This window comes from Corvus hawaiiensis, chromosome 9 (genome assembly GCF_020740725.1).
Source record: "Corvus hawaiiensis isolate bCorHaw1 chromosome 9, bCorHaw1.pri.cur, whole genome shotgun sequence".
In the NCBI taxonomy this organism is placed as follows: Eukaryota; Metazoa; Chordata; class Aves; order Passeriformes; family Corvidae; genus Corvus; species Corvus hawaiiensis.
Genome location: NC_063221.1, coordinates 2,092,515 through 2,120,045, shown reverse-complemented (window position 1 = coordinate 2,120,045; position 27,531 = coordinate 2,092,515). Strand labels below are relative to the sequence as shown.

The following is a 27,531-nucleotide window of genomic DNA, read 5'->3' as shown; positions in this document are numbered from 1 at the left end:
AGAATAATCGATCAATCGAGCAATTTGGAGATAGCCTCGTTTCCCATCTATAAGGTGTTGTTCTGTGTGCGGGGGCAAAATGGGACTTCAGAGAGTGACTGCTTTGCATTTACTGAAAGCAGCTGTGGCACAGAAGAGTTCCAGATCCATGTTTTCTCCTGTGAGATTAAAGAGGCTGTAAGTATTCTGTGTTGTGCAGTCCTGCCTGGGAAAAAGGACCCAAGCAGTATTTGAAGAGGTCATTCCCAATGTGGAAATGGGAATTATGTACTTTTATATTTTATATATTTTATATTTCATATAACATATGAAAAATATGTTAGCACATGTTCATGAGTTTTGAATATTATTACAATTTTAAGTTTTTGCTGTTAGTGTCTCAACAACATTCCAAAGTGCACTGTAGTGGGAAGATCTGGAAAGCCTCATCTGGGGCTTTTGCAGGCCTCATTGAGTCTGTTTCATACTGAAGTTGTGATGTATACCGTTTGAATTACGGAGAACCGTGTTACGATACTCTCCCCTAGATATTTTAGGAAGAACTGTGTGACAGTTTGGGAGAAAAGGACTTTTTTAGGGCGGAAAAAGAGAGGTTGAAAAAGAAGAAATCTCCTTGGGTTTTGACATCTGCCAGAGCAAGCTGTATGTTGCATTGTTAAAAACACAGCCTGAAAAGTACGTTTTCCAGGTCCTCTAATGAGCTGCATTCCTAATCTGTAATCTAATTTATATTAACTCACTGAGCGTGACATGAGCAGGGAATGTGACAGGAATGGAAATAGGAGATGTTGTTGTTGAAATGGCTTGGTTAGTGAACACATCATGTTGAGTGCTTTGTGTTACATGAGGCATGATTTGTGTTCAGTATAAGAGGCAAGTGATGTTGTGACCTTCAGAAACATCACAATGCCTCGTTAAAAAGACCCTTATTTTCCATCAAAATACTAATGGTTTTGCTTTTCTGCAGGTCAGCCGAATTTTGTACAGTTTCTCCACAGCATTCAAACGTTCTTCCAAACAAGCATCTGATCATGTGAAGGACTTTGTTCTTCCCACGCCAGATAGTGATGTGTACACTTTCAGTGTCTCCTTAGAAGTCAAAGAAGATGACGGAAAAGGAAATTTTAGGTAATCAGAATGGGAAGGGAAAAGTGGGAATGTCTTTGGAAAAAGCACACAGCTACTTTGCACATGCACAACTACTGTGTTGCAACAAAATTCGTTTGACCTCTTTTCATAAGCAGACAAGCTATAAATAGGAAGTTGCTCTTTTGATGTTACAATTTTCTTCTCTGTATTTTTTCTGTAAAAAGATTAAAATTCAGGATACGTTTTTTCAAGTTAGTTTCTTTTCACTACATCATTTCTTTTAGGGATGCTCAATGTAGGCCTGTGCAAATGGAAAAGATAGTAAGAAGTCTGTTAAAAACTTCAGTCAAACCAAGTTTCTTGAGTAAATGCAGTCTAGTGGTCTCTTTTTTGGATTTTTTTTTAAACCTAATGAGTTTTGAATTAATTGAAAATTTAGGAAATGGAAACTCTTTTCTGTATTTAACAGTTCATGTTCTATACCTGCTGAAGGATGTTTCTATTCTTTTAGCCCTGTGCCAAAGGATAGAGATAAATTGTATTTCAAGCTTAAACAGGGAATTGAGAAGAAAGTGGTGATCACAGTTCAGCAACTCTCGAACAAAGAACTGGCCATTGAAAGGTAAAAATCTTACAAAAGTGATGAAGGTTAGATTTTTGAAAGAATGGTATTTAATGTAGTTTTCTCTGACTTTGCAATTTATGTGATAGAAAAAAGAATGTACCAATAATACCAAATATGATTGCACGATGGAATTAATGCCACCAGATGGCAGTCTTATCAAAAGAGTAACAACAGGAGAATTCAGTTCTTGTGAAAAGGAAATGTAAGATAACAAGAAAACCTGCCCCCAAACCCTCCCAAAACCTGACTGATCTCTTGACTTGGTTTCAAGCTTTTACTTCAAAACAGAAACTAAAATTTTAGACAAGTAGACAGTATTTTAGACAGTGTTCTTGTGTTGTAAACTTAGGCTTTTGCTACTCATTGACTTTAAAAAAAAAATATTTTCGGTGTAATTTTAATTTAAATAATTTTGCCTTCAGGATTCAGTTAATGAGGAATTTATGAATAGCATTTGATTATTGCTTTTCTCCCCAAAGTGCAACTACTTTTCTTAGAAATTAGCTTTTATTTTGGTGACATTTAGAATATTCAATTGGGATGTTATTTTTATCACCACAAGCTTTGCTGTGAAAAAGTTACTTACTTGGAATGACATACATGGGCTTGTAAGTCATTTTATGTACTTAACCCGATAATATTAAAATTCAAAACTGGTGAAAGATGAATGCAGGTTACATCAGACTGAGCTTCTGAGCATTTTAATGTGTCTTCAAAACTATTTTGAAGTGGAAATTACAATGCAAAGAAATATTTCTAAAGAAATTTGGTCTCTGGTCTAAAGATTTCAGTAATCTTTTGTCGTGGTTTCAGGAGATCAGACTTGGTTGCTGCTCAGAGAAATTGCCCCCTCCTGGTGTTCAGGCAGAGCCTAGGGTTGGGTCAGGGTGATGGAGAAAGTTACTCTCATGCATTGCTTTGGCCCTTCCTGCTCTCATGCCCTGTTTGACCTGGGCTTTGCCAGTTTGTATTTGGATCAAAGCAGCTAAAGAGATGGTGTTTGCTTCTGAGTCATGTGTGCCCCTCCATAGGATCAGTCCCACAGTGGGGGGCAGGTCAAGTCCCACTTGGTTATAGGATTCAGGAAGAAAATTCTGGTTAATGATCAGGGGGTTTAAGGAACTTGTTCTGAAGAGTGAAATAGCCTTTCATTCTGAGCGATGGAAGGATTGATACTCCTCTCAATGCAGTGGTGTTTAGATCCAGTTTGCTACCACCCATACACGAGAGTTAGTCCCGAGTTATGTAGGTATACCTTAGGTTAAAGTCTAGGCTGGTATCCTTAGAACTGAATTACAGAATATTGGTTGGTTTCACATCAGTAGTGGAAACTCTTAAAGGTCACAGAATACCAGAATGGTTTGGGTTGGAAGGGACCTTGAAGACCACCCTGCTCTGTCATGGGCAGGGACACCTTTCACTAGCCCAGGTTGCTCCAAGCCCCATCCAGCCTGGCCTGGGACACTGCCAGGGATCCAGGGGCAGCCACAGCTTCTCTGGGCAGCCTGTGCCAGGAACTCACCACCCTCAGAAGGAAAAATTTACTCCCAATATCTCATCTGATCCTGCCCTCTGACAATGTGAAGCCATTCCCCCTTGTCCTGTCATCATGTTAACTTAATACTATCAGCCTTGTGCATGGGTAGCATTTGTATTTTTATAAATGAAAATATACATTAGTGAATAACAATTACAGTTCTTTTGGTTTTTTCCTGCTGCTCTAGAAAGTAGTGGAGTATGTGCAGTTGCACAGAGCTGCTCACTAGCCAGCTTCAGGTGCAGAAACCCAGCAAGTCTGAAGTGAGACCGAGGCCCGCAGTCTGTACAGGTCATTTTGAATCTTGGGTGTATGGTTGAGCCTCCTCATGTTGGAGGCTGAATGTGTTGACAGCTGTTCCTGTAAAATCCATCTTCTGCAAGTGAGGGTCCTGACCTGGTTTTGAGCTGATTTTCCTTTTTGAAATAAGAGGGAGGAGAAGCCCTGACTCTTCTTGCAGCAGGATGCTGCTAGGCATCATAAGTCTCTGGTTCTGTGAGAGGCAGGGGTTAGTTGTTCCTGACTCCCATTCTTTTGGAAACATACTTCCCCAAAATTTTGGCTGTCATGCATCAGAACTTCTGTACATCTGAGCAGTGCACAGCAGTAGGATCTGGCAGCTGTTGTCTTTGAAAGGCACAGATATCTTGCCTGCCTCTGGATCTTGGCCTTACGTGTCTCTGTAGCAGGTGTACCAGAAGCTGGTGACCCCCCCTACTTCATCAATTACAGCTCTCTCAGAGCTATTTCTGCCCCAGGGACAGCAAGTAGTATCTCTGCTGTTAGTTTCTGCCCACTTTAATTAGTCCCTCAGAGAATCTGGTTTGTGTGGCTAAATCCAAGTCCTGTATCTGAGCTGCCTTGGGTGCTTTCCATGGCACTGCATTATAGATATAGGTAAATCAAAATTGTTGTCTGCTGCTTTATTTACCACTTAGATTTGTATGATTCTGGTAGGGAAAGAGTATGGAGAATGGGAAGTACAACTGTGGATGTAAGTTCCTGTTAAGTGTAATGAGGTGGCAAAAGAAAGCCATATACCCCTAATGTAACAGGGGAAAGCTAGGTGGTGTAGTAAGTGCATTATCTTGAGACTCCTACAGTTAATAGTGTTATTAAAATTTTAGTTGCTGGTTTTCATATGTCCAAGCAATATTGTTCAGCATATTACATAATTCTGAGAGTCAGTGAGAAAAAGTGGTTTGATTATCAGAGAACCAAACAGAAGAAAAGTTCTTGAAACAAAACCCTCTGAATTACAGCCCCAGTTTTCCATAATATTTCAAATTGCACTTACTTTCAATTTTTTTTTTGCTTTTTTCATTTGAGATCTAAGGTTTTTAAAAACCTGTGCAAATATGTAGTTCTGTTTGGTGTTTTTATTCATAATGGAGTATGTTCAAAGGAGAGAAAGATACAGATGATTTACAGAAACCTCAGACCTGGATTTGTGCCTTCAGTAGTCAGGAAATTTGAAAATCTGAATGTCTGAAGAATTTTTGGGTTTGTTTTGTTTTTAGGGTTTTTTTTTTTTCTCTCTTAAAAATATCAAGAAAATTATCTTGGAAAATGATTGGACTGGAATTCTAGAATTCAAGGCCCTATGTAGCACACAAATTCAGATTTTAAAAAATGAGGAATGAAGTCTTAAAATTGAGCAAATTGTTGTTTCTTGTTTATTTTTTAAGGGCCCATGATGCTATGTGGTTTTTTTCAGCAGAGCTATTATGAGTGGTAGAATGAATGAATTTGTATTTTTTCCTATGATTGCATGAGAACAATTTTTAAAATGACCTGGGGAGACAGTGAATTTCTTCCTGCCAGTCTCCACCACTAATGTATAGGAATTGTTGATATCTTTGAACTCAATATTATAAATGGTCTTTAGGAATAATTGAGTTTTCACAGGTCAGATGCTAATTTCTGCCATCCTCATTCTGGAAAATAATTTCATTGTCTTTTCTGTAACATGTATTGTGTTGTTTCCCGAGCGTTGCCATAACAATAACAAACAACTTCTCTGAAAGGTACTCTTAAAATTAGAAGCAGTAGGTGGCTGTCCATTATGTTCAAGCAAAGACTTTTGTATTGTGAGAAGCTAATACATGTCCTTTGTTTCCTTTTATGTTTTTTGTTTTAAATAAACTTCACAGGTGCTTTGGGATGTTGCTAAGCCCTGGACGAAATGTGAAGAACAGTGACATGCATTTACTAGACATGGTAATACTTAGCCCTAATAACCTGTTAAATAAGATAAGGTGATTTGGAAAAATAACCAAAAAACAAATAAACCCCAGCAAAATGAGCTTCTGATATCTTGTGCTGTGTTTGTGTTTCTGTTTCTTAAATCCTGGGATTTGATATCTGCAATCATAAGATGGACAAAACATTTCAATTAATGTCAAAACCTGGGGCATCTGGCTTTTATTGAATTAGTGAAGCAGAGATTAGGTTGTTACAAATAACTGAGCATTCTGTGTTGTGTTAAGCATGCTCCCTAAAAATTCAAAGCGAATAATTTCTTTTATATTTCAGTGCCAGGGGAGTGCTCTTATTTTTCCAGGGGGCTGAAACCTTTGCCTTTATTTCCTTCATTTGATTTTAAATTCTTGCCCAGAGTTTGAAGTATTCACTTGTCTTCTATGATTTTCCGTTTCTGAGAGTTGCTTCTGAGAGAACTGCAAAACAGTGTGATACTTTCTGTGATAATACCAGTTTACTGTCTCTCTGTGGATAATACAGCCATTTTCAAGTTATGAAGTGCTAGAGCTAAGCCCATCAGACCTTTTGTGACTCTACAGTTGTCCCAGTTTTGCCTAGTTCATTTCTGTACTCATGCTGCTGGTTCTATCTATCGGTATTTAGTTCTCTTGTCAGACTCATTTATTGGCCTGATTGTATTTACTAGCTCATCCTTTTCCTGGTTTTATTTGCTGAAATTAGTTCAGTTTTTCCCTTTTTATTATTTGATTATAAAACTGAATAAATTATAATGAGTTTTGGAGTGGTGTTGTTCCTATAAATCTGTGTAACACCTCTTTACTGTATTTGAATTCTTGTCTTTACTCCACCTTGAATTCTCTTTATGTTCACACTGCAAGGACGTTTTAACTGCTGGATGTAATGAGTTGTTAGTTCATTTCTTGACTATAGCACAGAAATAGACATTTGTGATTTCCTTTCCACCTCCTTTCTCCATATGTAAATCTGGAGAACTAGTCACTTTTATTTCTCTTAACTGGGTTGCGGAGAGGGAACATCAGTCTCCTTTCATCTCTAGAAAGGCTGCCAAACAGGCCTGTTGGATCCCTAGGGACTGTTGCAGAAGACTTGAGGAAGCATGTGCTTGCCTCATACTAGTAGTAGTTCATTCCACTTAATTCATTTTCTCTAAGGTTCCTAGAGCTGTTTCTCATCCCCGTGCTCCATCTCTTTGATCTCAGACCACAACTGTAATACAATCCTGTATGATTTTATTTTTAGGAATCCATGGGAAAGAGTTCTGATGGGAAGGCTTATGTCATTACTGGAATGTGGAATCCTAATGCACCCATGTTTCTAGTACTTAATGAGGAAACTCCTAAAGGTAGTGGAATGTAATCTGTGTGTTTGTTTCACCCAGCAGGGGTTTGGTGTGTGTACTCTCTCCTGGCAATCACGGTGCATGGCTAAGTACATGAACCATTATGTTCCAAGAGTCCATTGCTGGGAATTTTCCTGCATAAACATGTGCAACACAGAGTTGTGAAGAATTGTTTGCAGAGCAGTGTGGTGCTGATGTGGAGGTGTGACATTAGTGTGTGGGGCTGATGTGCCTGTCCCTGGTTATCAGGACTTTTTGGTTCTAAGCATTTCCAAGTTGTTTTCTACCCATTGTACTCAGCAAAGCAGTGTGAATAGCAGGCGTTGGGGTTCTCCTCCTTCTCGGTGTGAGCTGATTACAAATAGCATTTCATCCCCTGCCTCTTGGGGCACCTGGCAGTGATGCATTCAAGTGCTTGATTATATAGCACAGTTTCTTATTGCTGGAACTTATATCCTCTGATGGGATTTGAAAACTTGGAATGTAAATCTGGAGTTGGTTTTCTGTCCCAAGGCAGAGCTCACATCAACTTGCTTAAAGGCATATCTGAGTACCTGCAGCCAGTGTCAGCGTTGCTGCTGATGGATTTTCAAACCACGTTATTTACAGAACTCCTTACACAGTGTGACCTTATCCTCTGCATGCTCCTTTCGTTTGATGGGGATCATGTACCTTAATGGTGTTTGCTTGGTGTGATGTCTTGCCCCTGTCTTTAAAACAAGAACATAATATCTTTGTTTTTGAAGTTATCAGAGTTCCTCGGTGCACTGGTTAATGCACACTTTCATTCTGTGCAGCAGACACGGAGGGTGTAGAACTCAGGCAACTAAACCAGGTGCAATAGAACCATTAATTAAACAGAAAGGATTTTCAGTTTGAACAGCAGTGTGCAGTTTGAACCTGACTAAATGCTTCTCATTTTTGTGTTTCAGATAAGCGTGTGTTCATGACTGTGGCTGTGGATATGGTCGTCACTGAAGTAGTAGAGCCAGTCCGGTTTCTGCTGGAGACTGTTGTGCGTGTGTATCCTGCCAATGAACGCTTCTGGTACTTCAGCAGGAAAACCTTCACAGAAACTTTTTATATGAAGCTAAAACAGGTAATGCCTTTGGTTTTTTTAGAACATTGGCCTCATCTGTCCTAATTTGGCCTTTATAAAAGTAAGGATGGCACCTGCTCCTCAGCAGTTTGTTTCTTTTAACTGTTTGTTTCAGGGATGCTCTAATGCATAAGCATTAAGTAGCACGTATATAGTTTCACTGCCTTTGTGTCATGGTTTAACCCCAGCTGGCAAGTAAGGCCCACACAGACACTTGCTCACTCCCCCACAGTGGGATGGAGGAGAGAATCAGCAGAGTAGAAGTGAGGAAACTCGTGGGTTGAGATGGAGACAGTTCAGTAGGGAAAGCAAAAGCCGTGTGCTCAAGCAAAGCAAAGCAGGGAATTCATTCACCACTTCCCATGGGCAGGCAGGTGCTCAGCCATCCCCTGGGAAACAGTGTAACGCTGGCTTGGGAAGGCAGATGCCATCATTCCAAACATCCCCTCTTCCTTCTTTCCCTCCCAGCTTTCTGTGCACCTCAAGCCCTTTTGCTGGTGGGGTGGGATGAGGAGCAGCAAAGGCCCTGTCTCTGTGTAAGCAGCTGCTGGGCAGAGGCTAAAACTCCCCTGTGTTATCAATACTGTTTCCAGCAGAAACCCAAAGCACAGCCTCACACCAGCCACTGTGAAGGAAAGTAACTCTAACCCAGCCAAACCTATTTTGTACCTGCCTATTGAATTATCTTTAATTCTCTACAGTGAGCTCTAAAACAAGTCCATTTGACTGGTAAAATTGGGAACTGACTCTATAATTGTTCATTTTAAAATCAAAGGGCTACTGACATTCACAGTATGAAGGCAGGTAGCCTATTAAAGGCGAAGGAACCTAACACAGAGGTTTAAGAGAGTGAGGCTGTTAAGACTGTAGCTCAAGTCCCTTCTGATTTTGGCATTGGCTGAGGTACCTACGAGAGATCTGTCTGCCCAGGGTCACTGTACAATGGTGTGCAGCTGCATTCTCCTGCAGCCACTGCTGACCTGCTTTCTCCAAAGACTTACGTCTTAGTATTGGCCCAAAAGGTGAAAAGCAGAGGCCAGTCGTACTGTGTGCATTGGAATGGTGGTGCATCATCTCTGACTAATGGAACCAAAGAGCAGTGATTTAATTTTACTGAGCCTAATGGGAGTATTTGAGTCATCCTCTTTCTGTGGGGCACAGCAATAGGTCTGAAAAAACCAAGCTGTGTTGATATTACATGGGAAAATTGCTGCTGTGTTTAACACTTAGGGAGTAAATAAATCTCAATCAATGTTGTTTCTGTATTTCTTCTGGAGATTAGCATAGCAACTTAGAATTTGCGAAAATCTGAGAAGGCCTACTGTTAGATGCAAATAAGAATATCTGCATTTTGACATGAAAAAATACATTCGAAAATATTCTGCTCACAGCAGCTTGATACTTATCTCTAATCAGTTCAGCTTGCCTTTTAAATCACTTGCAACTGTACCATTTTTAATTGAGTAATATGGATGCTTTCTTTTTCTCACCCCTTACAATGTGACAAACATACACATGCCTCTCTTCCCTGAAGAAACACATGCATTTCTTCCTGCTGCAAAATTCAGAGTCTGTTCTGCAGATCTTCAGAAAAGGAATATTTTTAGTCCTAGTAATCCTTCTGCAAGATGAGGTCCTGATTGTGGTTGCCAGGATCTCTTTGGGTGATGTGTATCAAGTCTTTATTTCACCAGTTCTCAGCTGGACAGTTTGTGTTGAAGTAGCTGTTCCTGCTGTTACCTTTGGAAGATCCTGTAGCTCAGGGCACTGTTACTCCTTGGGAGATAACTCTGCAGATGGCGTTGGGATCAGCCATTTGTGAACTTCCTGGGAAAGCACTTGAGCATTAAGTAGATTCTAGAAAAATTAGAACCCTTCTGAGGAAGGATTCAGACAGGTTTAGCAGGCTGAGCTGAGATGGGTGAGGTGCAGTCAGTTACAAAGAATGACAGAAATGCAGGTTAATGTGCAATTTAGGACTGTTCTTTCTGGTTATCTTACTGTATTGCTTATGCACGTTTTCATTGTTACAACGTGGTCCTTGTCATGGTGGGTTTGTGCTTCAGAGAAAGCCAACAATCACATTTTTTACATTTTATACAGGTGGGTCTTGCAGTTAACCAGAACATGTGCATGGAGCTGAAGACTTGTAATTATTGTAACAAACAGCAAACCCTACAGTACCTCATGCCTTACTCTCTCAAACATAAAAGCTATAGATAGCTATGGCTAATAACATTAGTGGCAGCAATACTTGATTGATTTAACCAAGTACTTTGTAATTAATCAATAATGGTGTTATGTGAGAATAAAACAGGGATAAAGGCCCTAATATTACCCTGCTTAATTTTACAAAATGCAGGGTATTTGTGCCTACACCCCAAAATTCATTGAACTGACTTAACGAGAAATGCAGTCAGCAAAACTGGCTGATAATTGGAGCCTTTGCTTTAAGGGAAGCAGGTCTGAATGATTAATGTAAAGTAAATGAGGAAAGTTTTCTCACTATAAAATAATTGATATTGTGTCAGTCCATACAGTCCCTGTTTAAGCTGCTCATCTGCATAATTTCACCAGCTGGTTGAAATTGCAAGTGTTGGTCAGTAGTGCATGTACATCTCCAGTGAGCTATCGTGGAGCCTTTCAACTTTATCATAACTTTGTTTTTCAGACAAATTGAGGCTACTCCAACTGCAACTGTGTTCTTTTTCATGGTTAATTTGATGTTTTCAGTGTGTTCCAAAAATTAGCTTATTTTAACTGATTAGGCAAGATGCACAAAGAACAAAACGGCACAACACTTTGGGCTGCTTCATTTAATACCATCATTAGTTTGCAGTTATTTACAATTCTCTAAAAATACAGTAATCACTGCATGTCACTGAAAAATAATTGTGTTCATAACTGTAACTCAGAGGAAAAACTAATCCTCCTTTTATTTTAAAACTTGCAACTGCTTAAACTATAGTTAACTGACTTCTTTTTCATAAGAAAATCATAGAATCATTGAATGGTTTGGATTCACAGGGACCTTCAAGATCATCTAGTTCCAACCCCCCTGGCATGGGGTTCCATTACATTTCTCCATTGGAAGGAGCGTATTTTAAATTATATTCTGCAGAAGAAAGATAATTTTTCCTGGTTTTTTAGTGAGCAAAGCACTAAAAAGGGCTTTTCACAATTTACGGCTTTTCAAAAGTGTGAGGTTTTGTTTCTTCTTTAGTCTTGTCTTCACCTCCAAAAAGCTCTTACCATGATTTTTTTTTTCCCCTCAGGCATTCAGCTCCTGTTTCAGTTACTCCAATATTTTCCCTTTGTTCTCTCCTCTTTTCTTTAGCTTTCTCTTTGATTTAATGTCATTACAGCTGTTTAAATTGGAAAGCTTTTTTTATCGTTGTTCTGAGCAATACTGAAAATGATTGTTAAGGGGCAGCTTTGGAAATACTGAGGTTTTATTTACATTTTCTACCTGTAAAACTGGGAGAAACAACTGTCAGATACTGCCATCTGTTCGTGCCAAGGCAAAGAAATTTGAGGCACTCTTGACCAAACTACTTTTTAGCCTTTCACAGCCTTATTTTTCAACAGTGGCAACCTAATACATACCCGTATTTTGGTTTAGTCTGAAGGAAAAAACCGCACAAGTGCTGGAGATGCAATTTATGAAGTTGTCAGTCTGCAGAGAGAATCTGCCAGAGAGGAAGAATTAGTCACCCCAACAAGTGGAGGAGGGCCTATGTCATCCCAGGAGGATGAGGCAGAAGAAGGTAAGGATAAACGAGCACTCACAGTTTCCATGGATAGTACTGTTATATTTCTGCTGTTAATATACTCATTTAATTCTTAATACAACTGTTCTGGACAAAAAGATCACCCGTAATTTTCTATCAGCAGTAGTAGTATTTTTACCAAGCCATTGTTTGGATGTCTTCCAACAGCAGCAGCAGACACCATGTGTCCATCTTTCTGTGTGCTGCAAAATGCATTACTGAGGCACCCGTGCTCTGCCAGCAAGTTAGAAAATGGTTTGCAAAGGTGTTTTCTTCTGATCAGAAGTCATTTGCCTTGAATGTGCTGTGCTGTTAAAGAGGACAGCATGAAATTAGGCTTTGGAATGGCAGGTTTTAAATGCCTCTTTGTAAAGAAAACCAAAAAAATATCCCAGGCAGACTCACATGGGTATTGTCCTCATTCCCTGACTGACAGCTTAGCATGTGATTTGTTTTCCCTCACTTATATCTAGGGCTTATTAAAATGTCTCTTGGTTCAGTTGGGGATTGCTACAGGTCATGGACCCAGAGTATTTGCCTGCCTCTTCCAAAGCTTACAGTACCTCAGTATATTTGATGGTTTGGGGTTTTTTTTCTCAGGGGGTGGTATTTTATGTTTTGTTTTGTCTTTTTGAAGGCCCTTGGCCTACTGTTTCTTTGTACTTTGAGGGTTAGCATTCAGGATAGGCTTTCTGTGTGCTATTTTTGATCTGGATGTCTGACCTACCAGGAATTGTGATCGTTCTACCAAGTTATTCTTCAGATTTCTGGCACTGTTCTGTCAATACTGTAAAAAGTCTCACTCACTCCTGTGGAAAAATTCTTCCTTGGTTCTTAGTTATAGGTAAGTATTGGATATTAGCTTATGCAGTAGGAGTCAGAAGCCTGGGATTAACAGGCTGGAGCTGGCAGGTGTGGTTAGTCCCAGTTACAAGCCAAACCCCCCCACATACCCCAGGTGACACCAACCTTTCCGAAAAAACCCCAGTCACGTGCTCTTTGAACTTTGATCTTATTCCTGAAAGGGAGGGAATAGGCACAGACTAGCAATGTCAGCCCCCTTTGTGTCATTTCTGAATAGTAAAACTACTATTTTCTCCAGAGGAATTCTTCTGTTCCATTGCTGTTTGGGATTGCTTTGCTGTTCATAGCAAGAATTAGTTCAGGTTTGGCCTTTGGAATTTGTAGATCAGTGTAGTGTAATTCAGCTGCTGGTGTTCTTTTCCTTGCTGGATATATGAGTTGTAGAGCCAAATTGATTTGTTTGATAGGGTAGGGTTTAAATAATTGAATATTTTTTTTTCAACATTGCTTTTATTGGGAAGAATAAAACTGCTGCAGAATGTGGTGAATGCAGCACAGTTGGGAATAACATGGATACTGTCCTCTTGGTACTGTTACAGGATGGCTTTATTTTATTACAGAGAAAAAGTATTCCACTGGAGTATGAACCTAGGTTTAACTTTGGTTTAGCTCCTTAATGCTAGTTTCCATATTTTAAATGTAGATGACTTCCTAAGAGAAGACATTAAAAATATGATGCGCCTCTGTTCTCATGGAAACCACATTTAGAGTTCTGTGCCAAGAAGTTCTTTATCCTGGAGGATATGCAGGTTCAATGAGTCATTTGCAGTTTTTCTAAATAAATCTTTTCATTCTTTTTTTTTCTTTTTCTTTTCAGGGTACTAATTATGATGATGGAAAAAACCCCCTTGAGTTTACAATGTCTTGTCTTAGCCTTGGAAGAAGGCTTTTTCTTTTTTTAATGTAAAGTATGATAGCTACCTGGCTATATAGGTTCTTTTTACTTTTTACTTTTCTCCTTTTTTTTTCTTTTTTTGCTTTTTCCTTGTATGCCCACAGAATATTCCTTAATTGATTTCAAAAGCACTATACATTGCATTTTTCTTGTATGAGAATGCACTGTATCTGATTCCTGTGTACTCTGCATGCACACAGCTCACTGGGATATCTTGTGCCGTGAGTATATGAATAAAGATGGTCATAAAAAAGAAGGCATTTTTTCAATATTCTTTTCTTTTTGTTTTAATGAAAGGCCAAACATACGATACCTGCCAGTAATGATTTTAAATAAACACTAGCCTAAAGGTAGGCCTAGTATCTTTCCACAGCTGCATGTAGGAAATGGACATCTTATACTCTCTAAATAACATTCTCAGCTTTTAATATTTTTTCTCATTTTAGCGTGATTTTTCATGTGAACAGCTATATAAAACAATTAAGACCTTTGCTAAGATTGTGCAGTTGTTACTTAGAGATCTTTCAGGTCAACCTCACTTTTGTTTTCTAATTACTAATATTGTGATAGATATTTCTGGCAACCCAATCACTTATGGTCCTTTGCTTTGGAGATAATATTTTTAGAAGTATATTTATATTAATAATCTCTTGTCAAAACCTAGAATGCAAAGTGCACTCCTTAATAAGAAGCTTTCTATTAAATTCTAAATTCTAAATTTTAAAAAGATTAAAATGTATAATGAGGTAAGTCTTACACTTTCTGGAAAGGTTTCAAGTAAAGTGGATTTAAGTATCAACTTATATGCAGAAAAGTTCACTGTTAATACTTAATTTTGAGTAGAACCTTGTAACAAGGTGCAGAGCACAGATGGTTGAACTCCTCTTTCTCCTTTTTAGGGCATTAAGAAAGGTGAGAGCATGCCCAGAATCGATGGTGTGGATACTGCAGTATTGAGAAAAGCAAAGCTCAGAGAGCATTTTATTGTAGTATTGTTCTGTGGTAGGATGAAGTGGCTGCCCTTGTGAGCTTAAGGATTGGGGAAAATGGCTTTCCAGCAGAAGCATTTAAAGGAGGATGTAGGCCTAGGAATAAATAACAAAGGGAGAAGGGGATGAATACGTTGGCTGCTTTAGCAGCCGTGCTTGCTCAGACCGTCTGTGAAATGATGACCTTCCTTTGGCTCTAATATTGGAATGATTTTTTTTTAACTCTGTGTAACATTTCAGGAGAACACTAGAAAGCTCCATTTGCGTTTGTTCTGGAGTCAGGATAAAGTTGCAAGGTTAAGGATCACTGTGAACAGGAGCAGTGCTGTTCAAAACCAGAAAATATTCTTTAAGCTGATTGTTACTGGGTTGAAGATACTTTTGCTGAAGCTTTCTGTGGTCCTGGGTGTCTGGTTACAAGCTCTCATTCCCATCTATGAGTTGGCTGCAGAGAAAGCACAGATTGTTTAGCAGATACCCTGAAACAGATAAAAGGTAATTCAGGTAAAAGATGACTTGCCTACCAAAAAGAAGCTTCTGAACATGAGCTGTAGGGTGCCTCTGGAACACTCTCAGATGACTTCCAGGAACGCAGAACTTTTCCGTTTGTGTTTTGTTTGCCAAGAGAAGAAATAAAAAACTTCAGAAAGGGAAACTTACCTTCCTACTCCCTCTGTCTGAACACTAAGAGCAAAAAGCAAGAGATAGACAACAGAAAAATTAACTTCAGAGGTATGGAAGTTCAGTGTGGAGATGGTAGGATGTGACATTGAAAAGAGACATAAAAGAACAAGGGACCGTGAAAGTTTCAGAAGAACTCGGGATGTGTTGTGTTGGTCGCACAAAAAGAAGGTGTGTGCAGTGGGTAAGAGGTGGGCGACACTAAATGATTGGAGATGATCAGCCAGGCTAAATCAAAATGCTGGGTCAAGTGTTGTGGGTGGGTAGAGGCTGTTCTCAGTATTCAGGAAAGCAAAGGAGTAGAGGAGGTGATGATTTAGGAATGAATAGAACTCCTGAGAGAGTATTTAGTGATAAAATAGGGGTTATGATGCGAACAAATGAGGGTGATTGTGTGAGAAGAATGACATGAGTAGTGTTGAAATAGTCAACTCCACATTTTAATCCAAATTAAAAATAGCTTTATGTACTTCGCAGGAACTGTTTGTTATATTAATCCAACAGAGTAAAGTTGGTGGGTCCTAAAGAAGATCAGTTGAGTCAGTCTTGAAGACTTTTTGCCATCTCCATAAAAATGAACTAAAATGTCACAAATCTGAAATTCGTGAGGCCATTTGGCCAGTAGCTATCTCCAGACAAGAACCCTTTGCTGCAGTTCCACAAGAAATGAGTTTTAAAATACAGACTCTACTAAGAATAGCATCCAAATGAAAAGAAAATACTCCTGGCAAGCCTGATGTCATTTTATGGACTCTACTGTCCATAAAATAATCCAAAATGGATTATTTTCACACCTTACAAGTTTGCTTGTGTTATTAAAAATCATAAAATAAATGCACTCAGGTGATTTCTGCAGCTATTACTGTGCTGCCAGGAGGAATGTGATCATGTGATACTTTCCTTAAAATGTAAAAAAATACTGGGTGCAGAGGACTTGGTATTTTGAATACGGTGGCAGTTAATAGTTGAAGTTGTATTTAGATTTGTTCATGCAAGTATGGCCTTTGTGTTACAAGGTGAGTATTTGAAATGTTTCAAATTTGAAGCACTTCTGTGCATTGCAGAAGTATTTAATGAAATTGCAAGGTTGTAAATGAAATGGAAAATGGGGGATTTTTAAGGTTGTTTCTGTTCTGGGAAGTGGAATACTCCCAAAGAGTGTGACTTTTCCTGAGCTCTTTTATCCCTCTCCTCTTCCCCAGTGTCCACTCCACACTCCTGCACAGTGGGTGTGGGAACACTCTGTGGGTAGGGGTTTTTTGTTTGATAAAATTTGTTCCTCACACTTACTTTGTGAGGTTCAAGGCAAAACATAATTCCCTAATTCTGGCCTGTGGTTCATGAGTGTTCCAGGGAAATCTGTTGATGCCTTTGGTTTATTTTTGCAGAATGACAGAAAGAGATCTTTTCAAAGAAAGGTAGTTTTCAATTCTGTGGGTACTGGCTCAGTTCTGTTTCAGTAGGTGAATTCTGTTTCTTGGATTTCAGGCAGGCTTATTGAGGGTTTTTTTATAAATTTCATAAAATCTCTTCAGATTGTGGTACAAAATAGGCACAAAATGAGCATAAATTTGTGTTTTCATCTTGTCTGGAAGCAATCACAGATTATTTTGAATGATTTGGATGCTTTGTTCATTAGTGGTTGTCTTTCCTTGTCTATCTGTAATCAGTATGAAAGCAGTTTGAAAAAGGATTTGCAATCCTCCTGGCTTATTAGGAATTCAAACTTGCTACTGCTAAAGGATCTTCTCAGGTTTTCAGTCACCAATTTTGGGTGGCCTCAAGCTGCCACTGCTTCTATAATTTCACACATTCGCACATTTCACATAATTAAAAAAATTCACCTACTTTTGTATAAAGCTTATTTAAAAGATCGTTCTCAACCAGCAGTTCCCCTAACCTCAGAGTGAGATTCTTCCTTTTTTTAGTTTTGGTCATTAGACTTCTGGTGTTCTGTGAGTGTAAAGGCTTTCTAATCTAAGTGCCTTGCATGCTGCCTTGGCACTTAAAGTAAATGCCAGGCAATCCACCACTTCTAAGTGTTTCTAACACTGATATTTGTTTTTTCTCATTGATTGCCTCAAAGATGGGAGTAGATTCTAATCTACAAATTCATAAATTACTAATGCATTGCCTTAGAGTTGTGACAACATCTCAAATTTTATTTCCTTGCCTGTTCTCTGAGATGTCAGCTATCAGACAGCACGGTACATGTGGAGCATGTTTGTGTTTACAGGACTACCTCCACTGTGCAGCATTTAGTTGCCTTTGTCATCTGTGTGGGAGCAAAACCACCAAACTGAAGCGATAATTCTTCCCCGCTCTCTTTTATTCAGCTTTATGCATTTCTGCATCAAGTTTAGAGATGTCATGGTGGCTCAATTTTATGTGCACTACACGAGGGGAGGATCTTCTCTTGGATGCCCAGTTAAGGTTTATTTCTGGGACATATTAAAATAATTCTCATTTCATGTGACAGTGGTGCAGGGCATGTGTTGGAAGGATATGACGTAGAACAAAGCTAGTGTTTTAAAGGTAAGGCATATCAGATAAGGATATAAGATAGGGTTTAAAATGCAGGATTTGTTGTATTAAAAAGAAAAAGGTCATTTTGGCTGCCATTGCACACAACCAGCAGGACTGCTCTCAATACAAGTGTGGGTCCTTTGGGAGATTTTTGCACAGTCTTTAACATGTTCAAACCATGGTGGTCTGCAGTGAGGGAAAGGCAGAGGTCATACAGCTGTGTGCTCTTCCCCCCTCTCTCAGTGTTTATCACATACAGGGTTTGGGACCCACATTTTGCATTACCTAAAGAAGCAATTAAATTTGCAGCCTGTTGGCAAGGTAATCAAAATGTTGTGATTTGTCGGCATTAGGTGTTGCTTGAACGATTCTAAGTGAAAAATGTGTATCTTATAATTCATAAAAAGGAATGACAAAATAGTGGGGTTTTTTATTACTGGTTTGCTTTTAGTGAAAAATTGTTACTTTATTTTTTGTTTTTGCTCTCTTTACTTGTACTTGTGTAGCTGCCAAATTAATATTGCAGGTTAATTATGTGACTAACATAAGCAGAAGGTTCTTTTGAGCAGAATTCAATGCAGGTTGTCTTTGTTCAGATTCATTAATCTCTATTTTTTTGCTCCTGATTATTCCTCTTCCCTCTAAATAAGAAAATACACTGACAATTGTCATTTCATTAATCGGTTATTTGGAAGACATTTGGAAATCCTTTTGTGTTCATCAAAATATTTTGTAGTGCACTAAAAAGTTGGACGTCTCTGAAAATTTGCCTTACTTAATACTGGAATGACTTTCATGACTTAAACTTTGCTTCACTCTCATCCTCCCTGGCAGAACTGTAGTTCATGCTCTATAATTTCCTGTTACCTTCTAAATGAAAACTTGCTCTTTTTTGTGGCCTTTCTCACGATCCTCTTTTATCTTGTATGTATGGAAAGGTTCCATGTCAGTAACACTCTATCTCGTGCCCTGATAATATGCTGCCAACTTCAGCTCCTCCTTCTTTTTTGTTCTTCTCTTACATAAAAATCAAACTGTTCATATTCGAAGTATTCCAATTCTATTCCCACTTATCTTAAAGACCTGAAGATTTCCTTCTCCTTCAGACTTCTCCTACTGTATTATTTTTCAGTTCCACCTACTCTTTTTATTTCATGTGTAACAGCTTCTCAATTAAAACTCATTAAATACCCTTTTTTCTCCTTCACATCAGTGCTCGAATCCCACCTGTTCATTTTTTTATCTGCTTTATTCATGCTTTTCTACTAATTTTGGAGGTACTTATTTACTTCTATGCTCAACGTCTCTGAAACAACTCTGTAGTTTTCCACCTTATTTCCCTTTTTGTTAACTGAAAAAGGAGTTTGACTTCTGAGGTATTGTCATGTTTCAGGTGAACTAGTAGAATTTCCTGAAGAAGAACTGAATCAATTGGAAAAGCTGCTCCATAGCTGTATCATTGGTGTAAAACATGGATGAGGGGAGTATTGTTTAAAGCCAGATTTTGAAGTGTTGATGCAAAAAAACCAGCCCACTGAAAAAAAACCAACCATCCCAAACAAAAAAAACCCCTTTCACTGTAAAACTGGGAAGATGAAAAACATTCAAGCACCTTAAATACCTCAGTTTTTGTTGGCATGAATAAAAGTCTTCCGCCGGAATTTATTTCCTCAAGCCAAAAATGGGTGTGCCAATAAACAAAGTTGAGTCTGTTCATCCCTGCTGAGAGAGAGGAACCTCTGTGCTGTCTGACTGGGCTCTGAGTTGGTTTCTCATAGTATTTAGTTCCAGTCTTTGCCCAGTGTGTCAGTGCTGCTCTAGGTACTGGTTTTACCATCTGAGGATGACCTCTATTTGATACCCTGCACTATCAAATTAAGAGATGGGAAAGAAGAGGCCAAGATTTTGTGTTTCTCTGTGTATGTTTCTTTTCCTGTGGTGTATTTGCTTGTGCTGATTACTGTGTGTGTAATTCTTCTGGTTTGGACACTGGATGCCTCAGTATTTTGCTTGAACATCTCTCAAGAAAAAACACAGGCTGGAGGAGAAAATGGGAAATGAGAGCAAGTGTGGAGAATTTGTCCTTTGAGGAAATAAGCAGAGTATTCTAGAGAAGAAACAATAAAGGCTAAGTTTTTTTTTTTTGAAAGTGGCGTACTAAAATTGTTTAGGAGAAGAACAGTAATTGGCATAAATTGCAGATTAGAAAAAATTAGGCTTGAGCTGAGAAATATAGTCAAAAGAGCAGTGAAATCCTTGGAATGAACTGACAAAATTACGTATATCCATAGACTGCCAATCTTCTTTTCTATTAGATTCACTCTTTTCTAGCTTGTTCTTGAATGTCCCTGCAGGTTTTTGAGAGAGATGACTTTTTACATGTTTGTTTGTCTGTAGGTGCACTAACAAAACAGATTCCATGCAAAATCTGGCATCCAGGGATCCTCTCCCGTCCCAAGGGATACCTGTGCAGGCTTGTATATTCGTCTCATGCAAGTGGCAAATATCCAAAAGAGGAAAGTGCCAAAAGGAAGTTCTAGGTTGATCAATCTGCCTCAATCTGTGGGACTGGTTATGGAGCAAATACTCCTGGAAGTTGTTTCTAAAGATGTGAATGTCCAGTGGGGTCAGTGGGAACCCCCAGCACGGATTTATGAGGGACGAATCCTTGTGACCAACCTCATCACTTTCCTGTGACAAGGTGACCATGCTGTGGGCAAAGGACAGGCAGTGGATGCTGTACACCTTGGTTTTAGCAGGGACTCCACACTGTATCCCTTAATGTCCTTATCATGAAATCAATGAGATAAGGACTGGACAAGGGGAAAATGATGTGGTCGGAAGGTTGGTTGAACTGCTGGGATGAAAGAATCAATCAATGGTGTGAAGTCTGGCTGGCAGCCAGCGACTAGTGGTATCTTTCCGAGGTCGGTGTGGGGACCAGTGCTGTTAAATGTCTTTATTAATTACCTGTGTGACAAGACCAAGTGCACCTTCAGCAGATCTGTGGATGACAGCAAATTGAGGGGAGTGGTCGGTGCTCTGGAGGGCAGGGCTCCTACTCAGAGGGACCTGGACAGGCTGGAGAAAGGCAAGGCCTTGGGAAGTTCAGTGAAGGCAAGTGCTGGGTCCTGTACCAGTGACAGAACAACCTCCTGTGACAAGACGGGCTCAACACCAACTAGATAAAAAGTGACTTTGTCAGAAAAGTACTTGGAGATGCCAGCAGACAGAAGTTTGAGAACAAGTCACCAGTACATGGCCACAGCAAAGGCAGCAGAGCACAGCGGGGGCTGTTTGCAGGAGTCCAGGCAGCAGGCCCAGGAGAGGATCAGTGCCCTCTGCTCAGCACCTGTGAGCCCGTGCCTGCAGTGCAGCCAGCTCTGGGCTCCCCGCTACGGGACTCACACGGACACTCTGGACCGTGGCCAGTGGCCAGGCTGGCCGGATGGCAGGAGCACATGGTGGACAGTGAGAGGCTGAGGGAACTGAGTTTGGTTCAGGCTGGAGAGGAAAACATGCTGCTGCCTACATCTACTACGTCAGAGGAGTTAGTGAAGATGGAGCCAGACACTTCTCAGATATGCCTGATAACGGGCTGAGAGGCAACAGGCACAAGTTGGAAGCTGGGAAATTCTGGTTAGCTAAAAGGATGTGTTTGGTGGTTTGGTGTTATGACCCAAATTAACACAGAAGAGCAAGGAAAACTTGAGTCTCTGTGAATAAAACAGATCGAACCCAGAAAGGTTCGAAATACACCCCAAAACTTGGTTAAAACCAAACGAGGTTAGATGTTGGTGCCAAAAAACTTGATATATTTTATTTAATAGTAAAGGAGGCAAAGAGGAAGAAAATAGAAAAAGAGGTGTGTGTGTCGGGTGGGGGGACAGAGATAGAGTGACAGGGGTTAGGTGGAAGCATATCACCCTTCCAAGGGTCCCAACAACGTCTCGTTAATCCCCTCCATCTGGTCTGCTGGTGGTGAGGGTCCCCGTTGCCCTGTGCCGAGAAGTACAGAATCCCATGGATTCATTTACCTTTGGGCCAGGTGGGAATGCCCCCATGCCTCCCTTGGGGAGGGCGAGTTTGACACTGTCCCTTGCAAGACTGTGGATCTCTTGCATCTTGTGCAGTGCTCTGGTGTAGGGTCTGGGGACCCCTTCAACCTTTGATGGGCCGTGACACCCCCTCTGCTGTCCCTCATGTGGATGCGGCTTTTCCCGGGGTGAAGGGCCCCACAGCGGGGCTCCTCTGCACAGCAGATGGGCATTCACTGCCTTGGACCAGAGGGTTTTTCACCACACACCCAAAGCCTCTCCTCCCCCCACCCTTTGGTGTGAGGGTCTGTGCCAGCCTGGCAGCTGATAGCCCCAGGGCTGTGGTCTCTGCCCCGAAGGTGCTAAGCTTGATCCCTCTGTGAATGGATTCTTCTTTCCCCAGCCCAGACCTGAGTCACTTTATTTTATCTCCATCAATATGCAGTGCAGGGCCCCATTCAGGGTGTGGTGGTCTTCAGCTTCTGTTTTTATCCAGTTTTGCTGTAATAGACAAAAGTCCTTCATGAAGATGTTTAAGCCATAAATGAGAACATTCCAGTCTCGGACAAGTGGTTGGCTTGTTTGTTTTTAAACCATCAGTGTGGTCGAGTAGTGGAACAGGTTGTTCAGAGAGATTTTGCAATCTCTTTTCTTGAAGGCGTTCAAGACTAACTTCGTATTGTGGTTTAACCCCAGATGTCAACTCAGCCCCACACAGCTGCTCGTGCACTCTTCCCTGGTGAGATGGAGCAGAGAGTCAGAAAGGTAAAAGTGAGGAAACTCGTGGGTTGAGATGGGGACAGTTCAGGAAGGAAAGCAAAAGCTGTGTGCTCAAGCAAAGCAAAGCAGGGGATCCATTCACCACTTCCCATGGGCAGGCAGGTGCTCAGCCATCCCCTGGGAAACAGGGCTCCCTCGTGTGTAGCAGCGGCTTGGGAAGATGAATGGCTTCTCTGAAGTTCCCCTCTTCCTTTTCGTTCCTGCTCTGCATGCTGAGCATGATGCCCTATGGTCTGGAACAGCCCTTGGGTCAGTTGGGGTCAGCTGTCCTGGCTGTGTCGCCTCCCAGCTTGCTGTGCACCCCCAGCCCTTTTGCTGTTCCCAGCCAAACCCAGCACACCTCTTGCTCACGTCCCAGAGTGACCTGATCGAACCAGAGCTTGGAGTGGATCAGACTAGCTGATCTCCAGAGGTCTCTTCCATCCCAAAGTATTATTCCATGCTGATACCATACAGAGCAATGCTTGCTGTGGGAGTGTGATCCTTCAGGCTTGCTTTAAAAAGGCTCTAAATTCAGGGAATTGATTCATGAGGCATGACCTTCTTGTGAGTTTTGTGAATCATGTTGCAATTCAGAACAAAACAGAAAACCTTTGAGACTTAACTGTTCCCTGGGGTAGTCTTAAAGCCTGTGTGTATGCACACATTCACAACCCCAAGGTTTGCTCCCTTGAGATGGCTTCCATCATCCACTTGCTCTGACCAAGTTTAAGTTTTACTGCCCAGTTGATGGCTCTGAGAGGTCAGGGCAAATACAGGAGGAAGGGACAACGTTTAGAAGAAGGGATTTGTGGCTTTCCCAGCAGAATAAGGGTGGATTAAATCATGCTTTGGCTAATTCTTCTGGCTTACAGATGCTATGGAGTGTGGAAAAAATGTATAAAAATACTCAGAGAAGAACATATGCAGTTAAATATCCCTCCCATGGCATCTTTGTTTTTGTAGTTTATACCTTAATGCTTTAACAGGTTAGAATATGTAAATGCTCTTTAGAATGGAAACAAAGGAGAGATTTTTAAGGCTGTTTATTCTCTTCCCTTTGCCCTGTTCTATTTTGAAGTTTTTCGTTAGCGTCTTTTGAAAGGGAGCATATGGCATTTCTAATTAAGGCCTGGGATTTTCTGACATACAGCTGAATAATACATTTCAAACACTGCCAAACCTTCCAGATGAAAGAATTTTCTGCCTGAAGCACTGGAGTGTATGTGCTGTGTAACACTGGTCTCCTTTAGAACTTCGAAGAATTTTGCATGGAATACCAGCATTGTGAGAAATCAAGGGGTTTGTTTCTTCAGGCTGGTGGCAGTATTCCTTGGCAAGCTCAGGTTTGGATCTGATAAGAGCTAGTGTGCTTTGTGCTCAAAGGGTTCAGTGTAGCTTCATTTTGAAACGTTTTGGTCTGCTGGGGGATTTTAGTCATCTTTACCAGATTTCATTCCAGGCTGCAGGGTTTGCTTGTGTGTATTTGCAACATTAACTCCTGGAGAGATGTGCTGTAGTTCTTCAGTCTCTCCAAAGAAATTCTGATCCCTTCAGCATTTTGTGCCAAATTTTCTTCCTTTACTTGGAATGCATAAAATCTTTCTGAAATTGTAGTTTGTGATGAATTCCTGATGTGAGCTAGGTTTCTTGAGATTCTTAATCTGTACCAGTATCATTAACATGTATCTTGTGTCTCCGAATGGCAAATGTGCTCATCTCAGAGGTTTCCTCAAATTTTTTTCTTCTTTCCATGGCAAGTAGAAGGGACTGCATTTATTGTTGATCCCTCTGACGCAGTTGTGCAAATCAGGAGAGGAGAGAATTTTAAAAATGTAATGCATTTAGTTACTCTTTTTTTGTTGGTTTTTTGTTAGTTATTGCTGTGTGTGGTGAGGAAATTGGCCTTTACATTCTTTTTGGTAATTTTAAAAGGGAAGCTGAATCTTCAAATACATTTTTTCCCTCAGAACACAACTGATTACTGGGAAACCTGTTACTGTGATACCAAATTTTAGTTAAAATTACAAACTTGGGGGTTTTAGATTTTCTGACTTCCATCTTTAGCTCTAGTGAATGCATGCAAAAGATTGGGAAACCTTAAAATCCAGGGTTTTGTGGATTTGTGATGCAGGTGGGTGGTTTTTTTGTTTGGATTATTTTTAAATCTATTGGGGAAGTATTTAAATGGAGGTTGGGCTTGTACTTGGGGACTGTAAAACTGTGCAAACAGGTTCCAAGCTAAAGGCTTTCACCAATGAAGTGTTCATTTTGAAACACAGAGATTTCTGCTGTGCTTCTCTCAGGGCAGTGTTTTTGCTGTTAATTGTCCTTGAAATACAGTATATGCTGTCTTTGTCCTCACAGCTCACTGTCAAATTCAAGCACTGGTGGTATTTTATTAATGACTTGTATTTGACAGCTGCTAAGAACATAAATTAGAAAGCTGTAATTGAAGTGAGAATGATAAGGATGAAGAGTTAACAGGGTAATTGCACAAGTACTGAAGATCCTCTTCTACCTGAGCTACTCTGTTGTCGACATAAAACTGGAGTTGAAGTGTTTAATGTGCCTGAGGGAATTCGGGATATTAGGTCAGCAACAAAATGTGACAGAGCTGTGTGGAAGAGAGTATTGGAGGGATTTGGGGGCAGATGTAGCTTCAGTTCTTCTTTTTATGTTACGTTTTCACTTCTGGAGACAGTTCAGGTCATAGGAAAGAGCAGCCTTGGAGCCCTCTAACATCAAATTGTCCGTGGCTTCAGCAGCCTCTGAGGGTAACTGATTGCCCAGAGAAGCTGAGGCTGTGCCATCCCTGGAAATGTCCAAGGCCAGACTGGACAGGGCTTGGAGCAACCTGTGCTAGTGGAATGTGTCCCTGCCCATGGCAGGGGGGTTGGAACTGGATGAGCTTTAAGGACCCTTCCAATCCCAGTCTGGGATTCTGGGATGATTAACAGGGCTGTTGCTGTGTCTCTTTTTGGGTTGTGTTTCCTACTGAAGACACGGAGAGCTGAAGCCTGTCAGCATCTGGTGGTGTTGAATTTGCACTTGTTTAATTCTTACCAGTATTTTATTCAGATAAAACTGGAAAAAGTCCAAATAACTGCAAGACCATATTTGCATAAGGACTTGCCACATGGAGTTAGACTGTCCAGCTTACTGTGGGCAGCTGCACAGGCCCACAAGACACTTGGAAACTTAAGGGGCACTTGGATTGGATGGTTATTTGAGCATGCTATTCCAGGCCCACATGATCCCTTCCGGGTTTGGCTGTTAGTCATATAATGGCACATATCCCTCCCTAAGTCTTTCATTCTTAGTAATTATGTGGTTTCATTTGAAGCAATCCTCTCTGTTCCATGCACTGTGACCTTTAATGTCACAGTCTTGGTTTTTTTCTGCTCATCCACGAACTTACTTCAGTAAAAAAAAGATTTTGTGGCTCAGAGGAGGCTTCGTGTGCTCAGGGTACCACAAGATAGCCAAAGGGACATGGTGTAATGAAGTAGCATTATCTACTATGCTTTAACAGAGACTTCTCTTCACGTGAACTCTGGAGTGGATGTGACTTCTAGGTAACACTGTGAAGTTTCGTTAAATGGAGAGCTGACAGCCTTGAAACTTTTCTCTCGTAATGCTGTTCTAGGTCCCAGTCCTTCCTCTGGTAACACTGCTGTGAATTATTCCTTAGTCCTGTTCTTTTAAACTTTATGATAACTTTATTAATATACTTGTTTTTTAATGTCTGCTAAGCATTCTTTATGATTCCATTAAAATTTGGTGTCTTTTTATGCTTTTAAAACTGATATATGAGAAAAAAATTGTCTGAGACCTGTATGTATGCATCTTTAGTGTCTGTGCTCTTGGGTAAACCTGTGCATGCTTTTGTCTTCTTGTTTTTTCTTTATTTTTACAGAGAGTGATAATGAACTCTCCAGTGGCACTGGTGATGTGTCAAAGGATTGTCCTGAGAAGATTTTGTATTCCTGGGGAGAGTTACTGGGGAGATGGTAATGATTTATTTCTTACATTAGATTTTAGATATTAACCTTTTATTTGGTTTATGATACTGTATGCTCCTGAGCAGGAGGCTTGAAATACTTCAGCTTACACAGTTTAAAAACTAAAATGCAGGACACATTGAAGTGTAGTTTTTAAACTTAATTTAAAGGGGACTGGTATAGATAACTTGGAGGTTTTTCTGACAAATCTTTGCCATAGCATGTGCAAAAGTCTGGTTTTGTTCAGCGTTCGAGAGTTTATTTGTATGTGCTCACAGAGCAGGTATGAGTCTTCACAGGCAGAGCTTTCTGGTCATTTGGGGCTGGGTGTTAAATCCTCGTGGATCTCAGTGCCAGGATAGGGCAGACGCAGCAACTCCCACGCGTCCCATCTAAGCCATTCGTGCCAGCTGGTGTACATTGAATTTGTTTAGAAGCACTTTTTTCCCCTATTTTTTAAAATGTGCTATATGTAAGCACTTGAAAAGGAATCTAGAAAGACTCTGAATCCTCACTGGAACTGTTTCTGTTGCTGAATAAAACCAAGACTATTTGTAAGCCCAGACTATGTTCTCAACAGTGTTATTTCTGTTGTTTAATTACTTGCTTCAGTAGCAGTGCATACTGTGCCAAGAGAGGAGAAAGTCTGGCTGTTTGCTGCCTCACAGAGACCTCAGCAAGTGCCAGAACCACTTACTTGGTTTTCCCTATGTGAGGAGGAGCTCCTGCTGCCAGAGACAAAATAATCAGAGGGCCTTAATCTGGAATTGGTGGTTCCCTTTTCCTGACTCCAAAAAGAGAGATGAACAACATTTTAAGGATTTGTTTGGGCAGTTCCTCCCTTTACTTGGCTACTCCGTAGCTTTGGAGAAACAGCCTCTTGCTGGTGACCTCATCTGTATAGCCATCTCACACAAAGGTTTCTGGATGAGGCATCACAAGGTTTTACTGAGCTTAACTGAACCCTCCCTCTGGAACCCTCTCCAGGGTGTTTTTAACTATTCTGTCACCCAAGTTTCTGACCTTAATCCAAGATCCAAGATTGGAAGAAGCTACTTTTCAATTTAACTTTT

General features: G+C 40.4%; 1 protein-coding gene across 7 annotated transcripts in view; it reads left to right on the top strand.

Annotated features, from left to right (window-relative positions):
* RABGAP1L (RAB GTPase activating protein 1 like) overlaps positions 1-27,531 on the top strand; it is a 242,364-nt gene that overhangs the window by 27,794 nt on the left and 187,039 nt on the right. For 6 of the 7 annotated variants that reach the window (XM_048312810.1, XM_048312805.1, XM_048312808.1 and 3 more), the window contains 8 exons: positions 3-177; positions 968-1,128; positions 1,601-1,711; positions 5,405-5,471; positions 6,735-6,837; positions 7,767-7,933; positions 11,556-11,700; positions 26,374-26,467. In XM_048312810.1, the coding sequence (XP_048168767.1) occupies positions 3-177; positions 968-1,128; positions 1,601-1,711; positions 5,405-5,471; positions 6,735-6,837; positions 7,767-7,933; positions 11,556-11,700; positions 26,374-26,467 (1,023 nt within the window). The remainder of the gene's footprint in view (positions 1-2; positions 178-967; positions 1,129-1,600; positions 1,712-5,404; positions 5,472-6,734; positions 6,838-7,766; positions 7,934-11,555; positions 11,701-26,373; positions 26,468-27,531) is intronic. The other variant, XM_048312811.1, reaches the window with a different exon arrangement.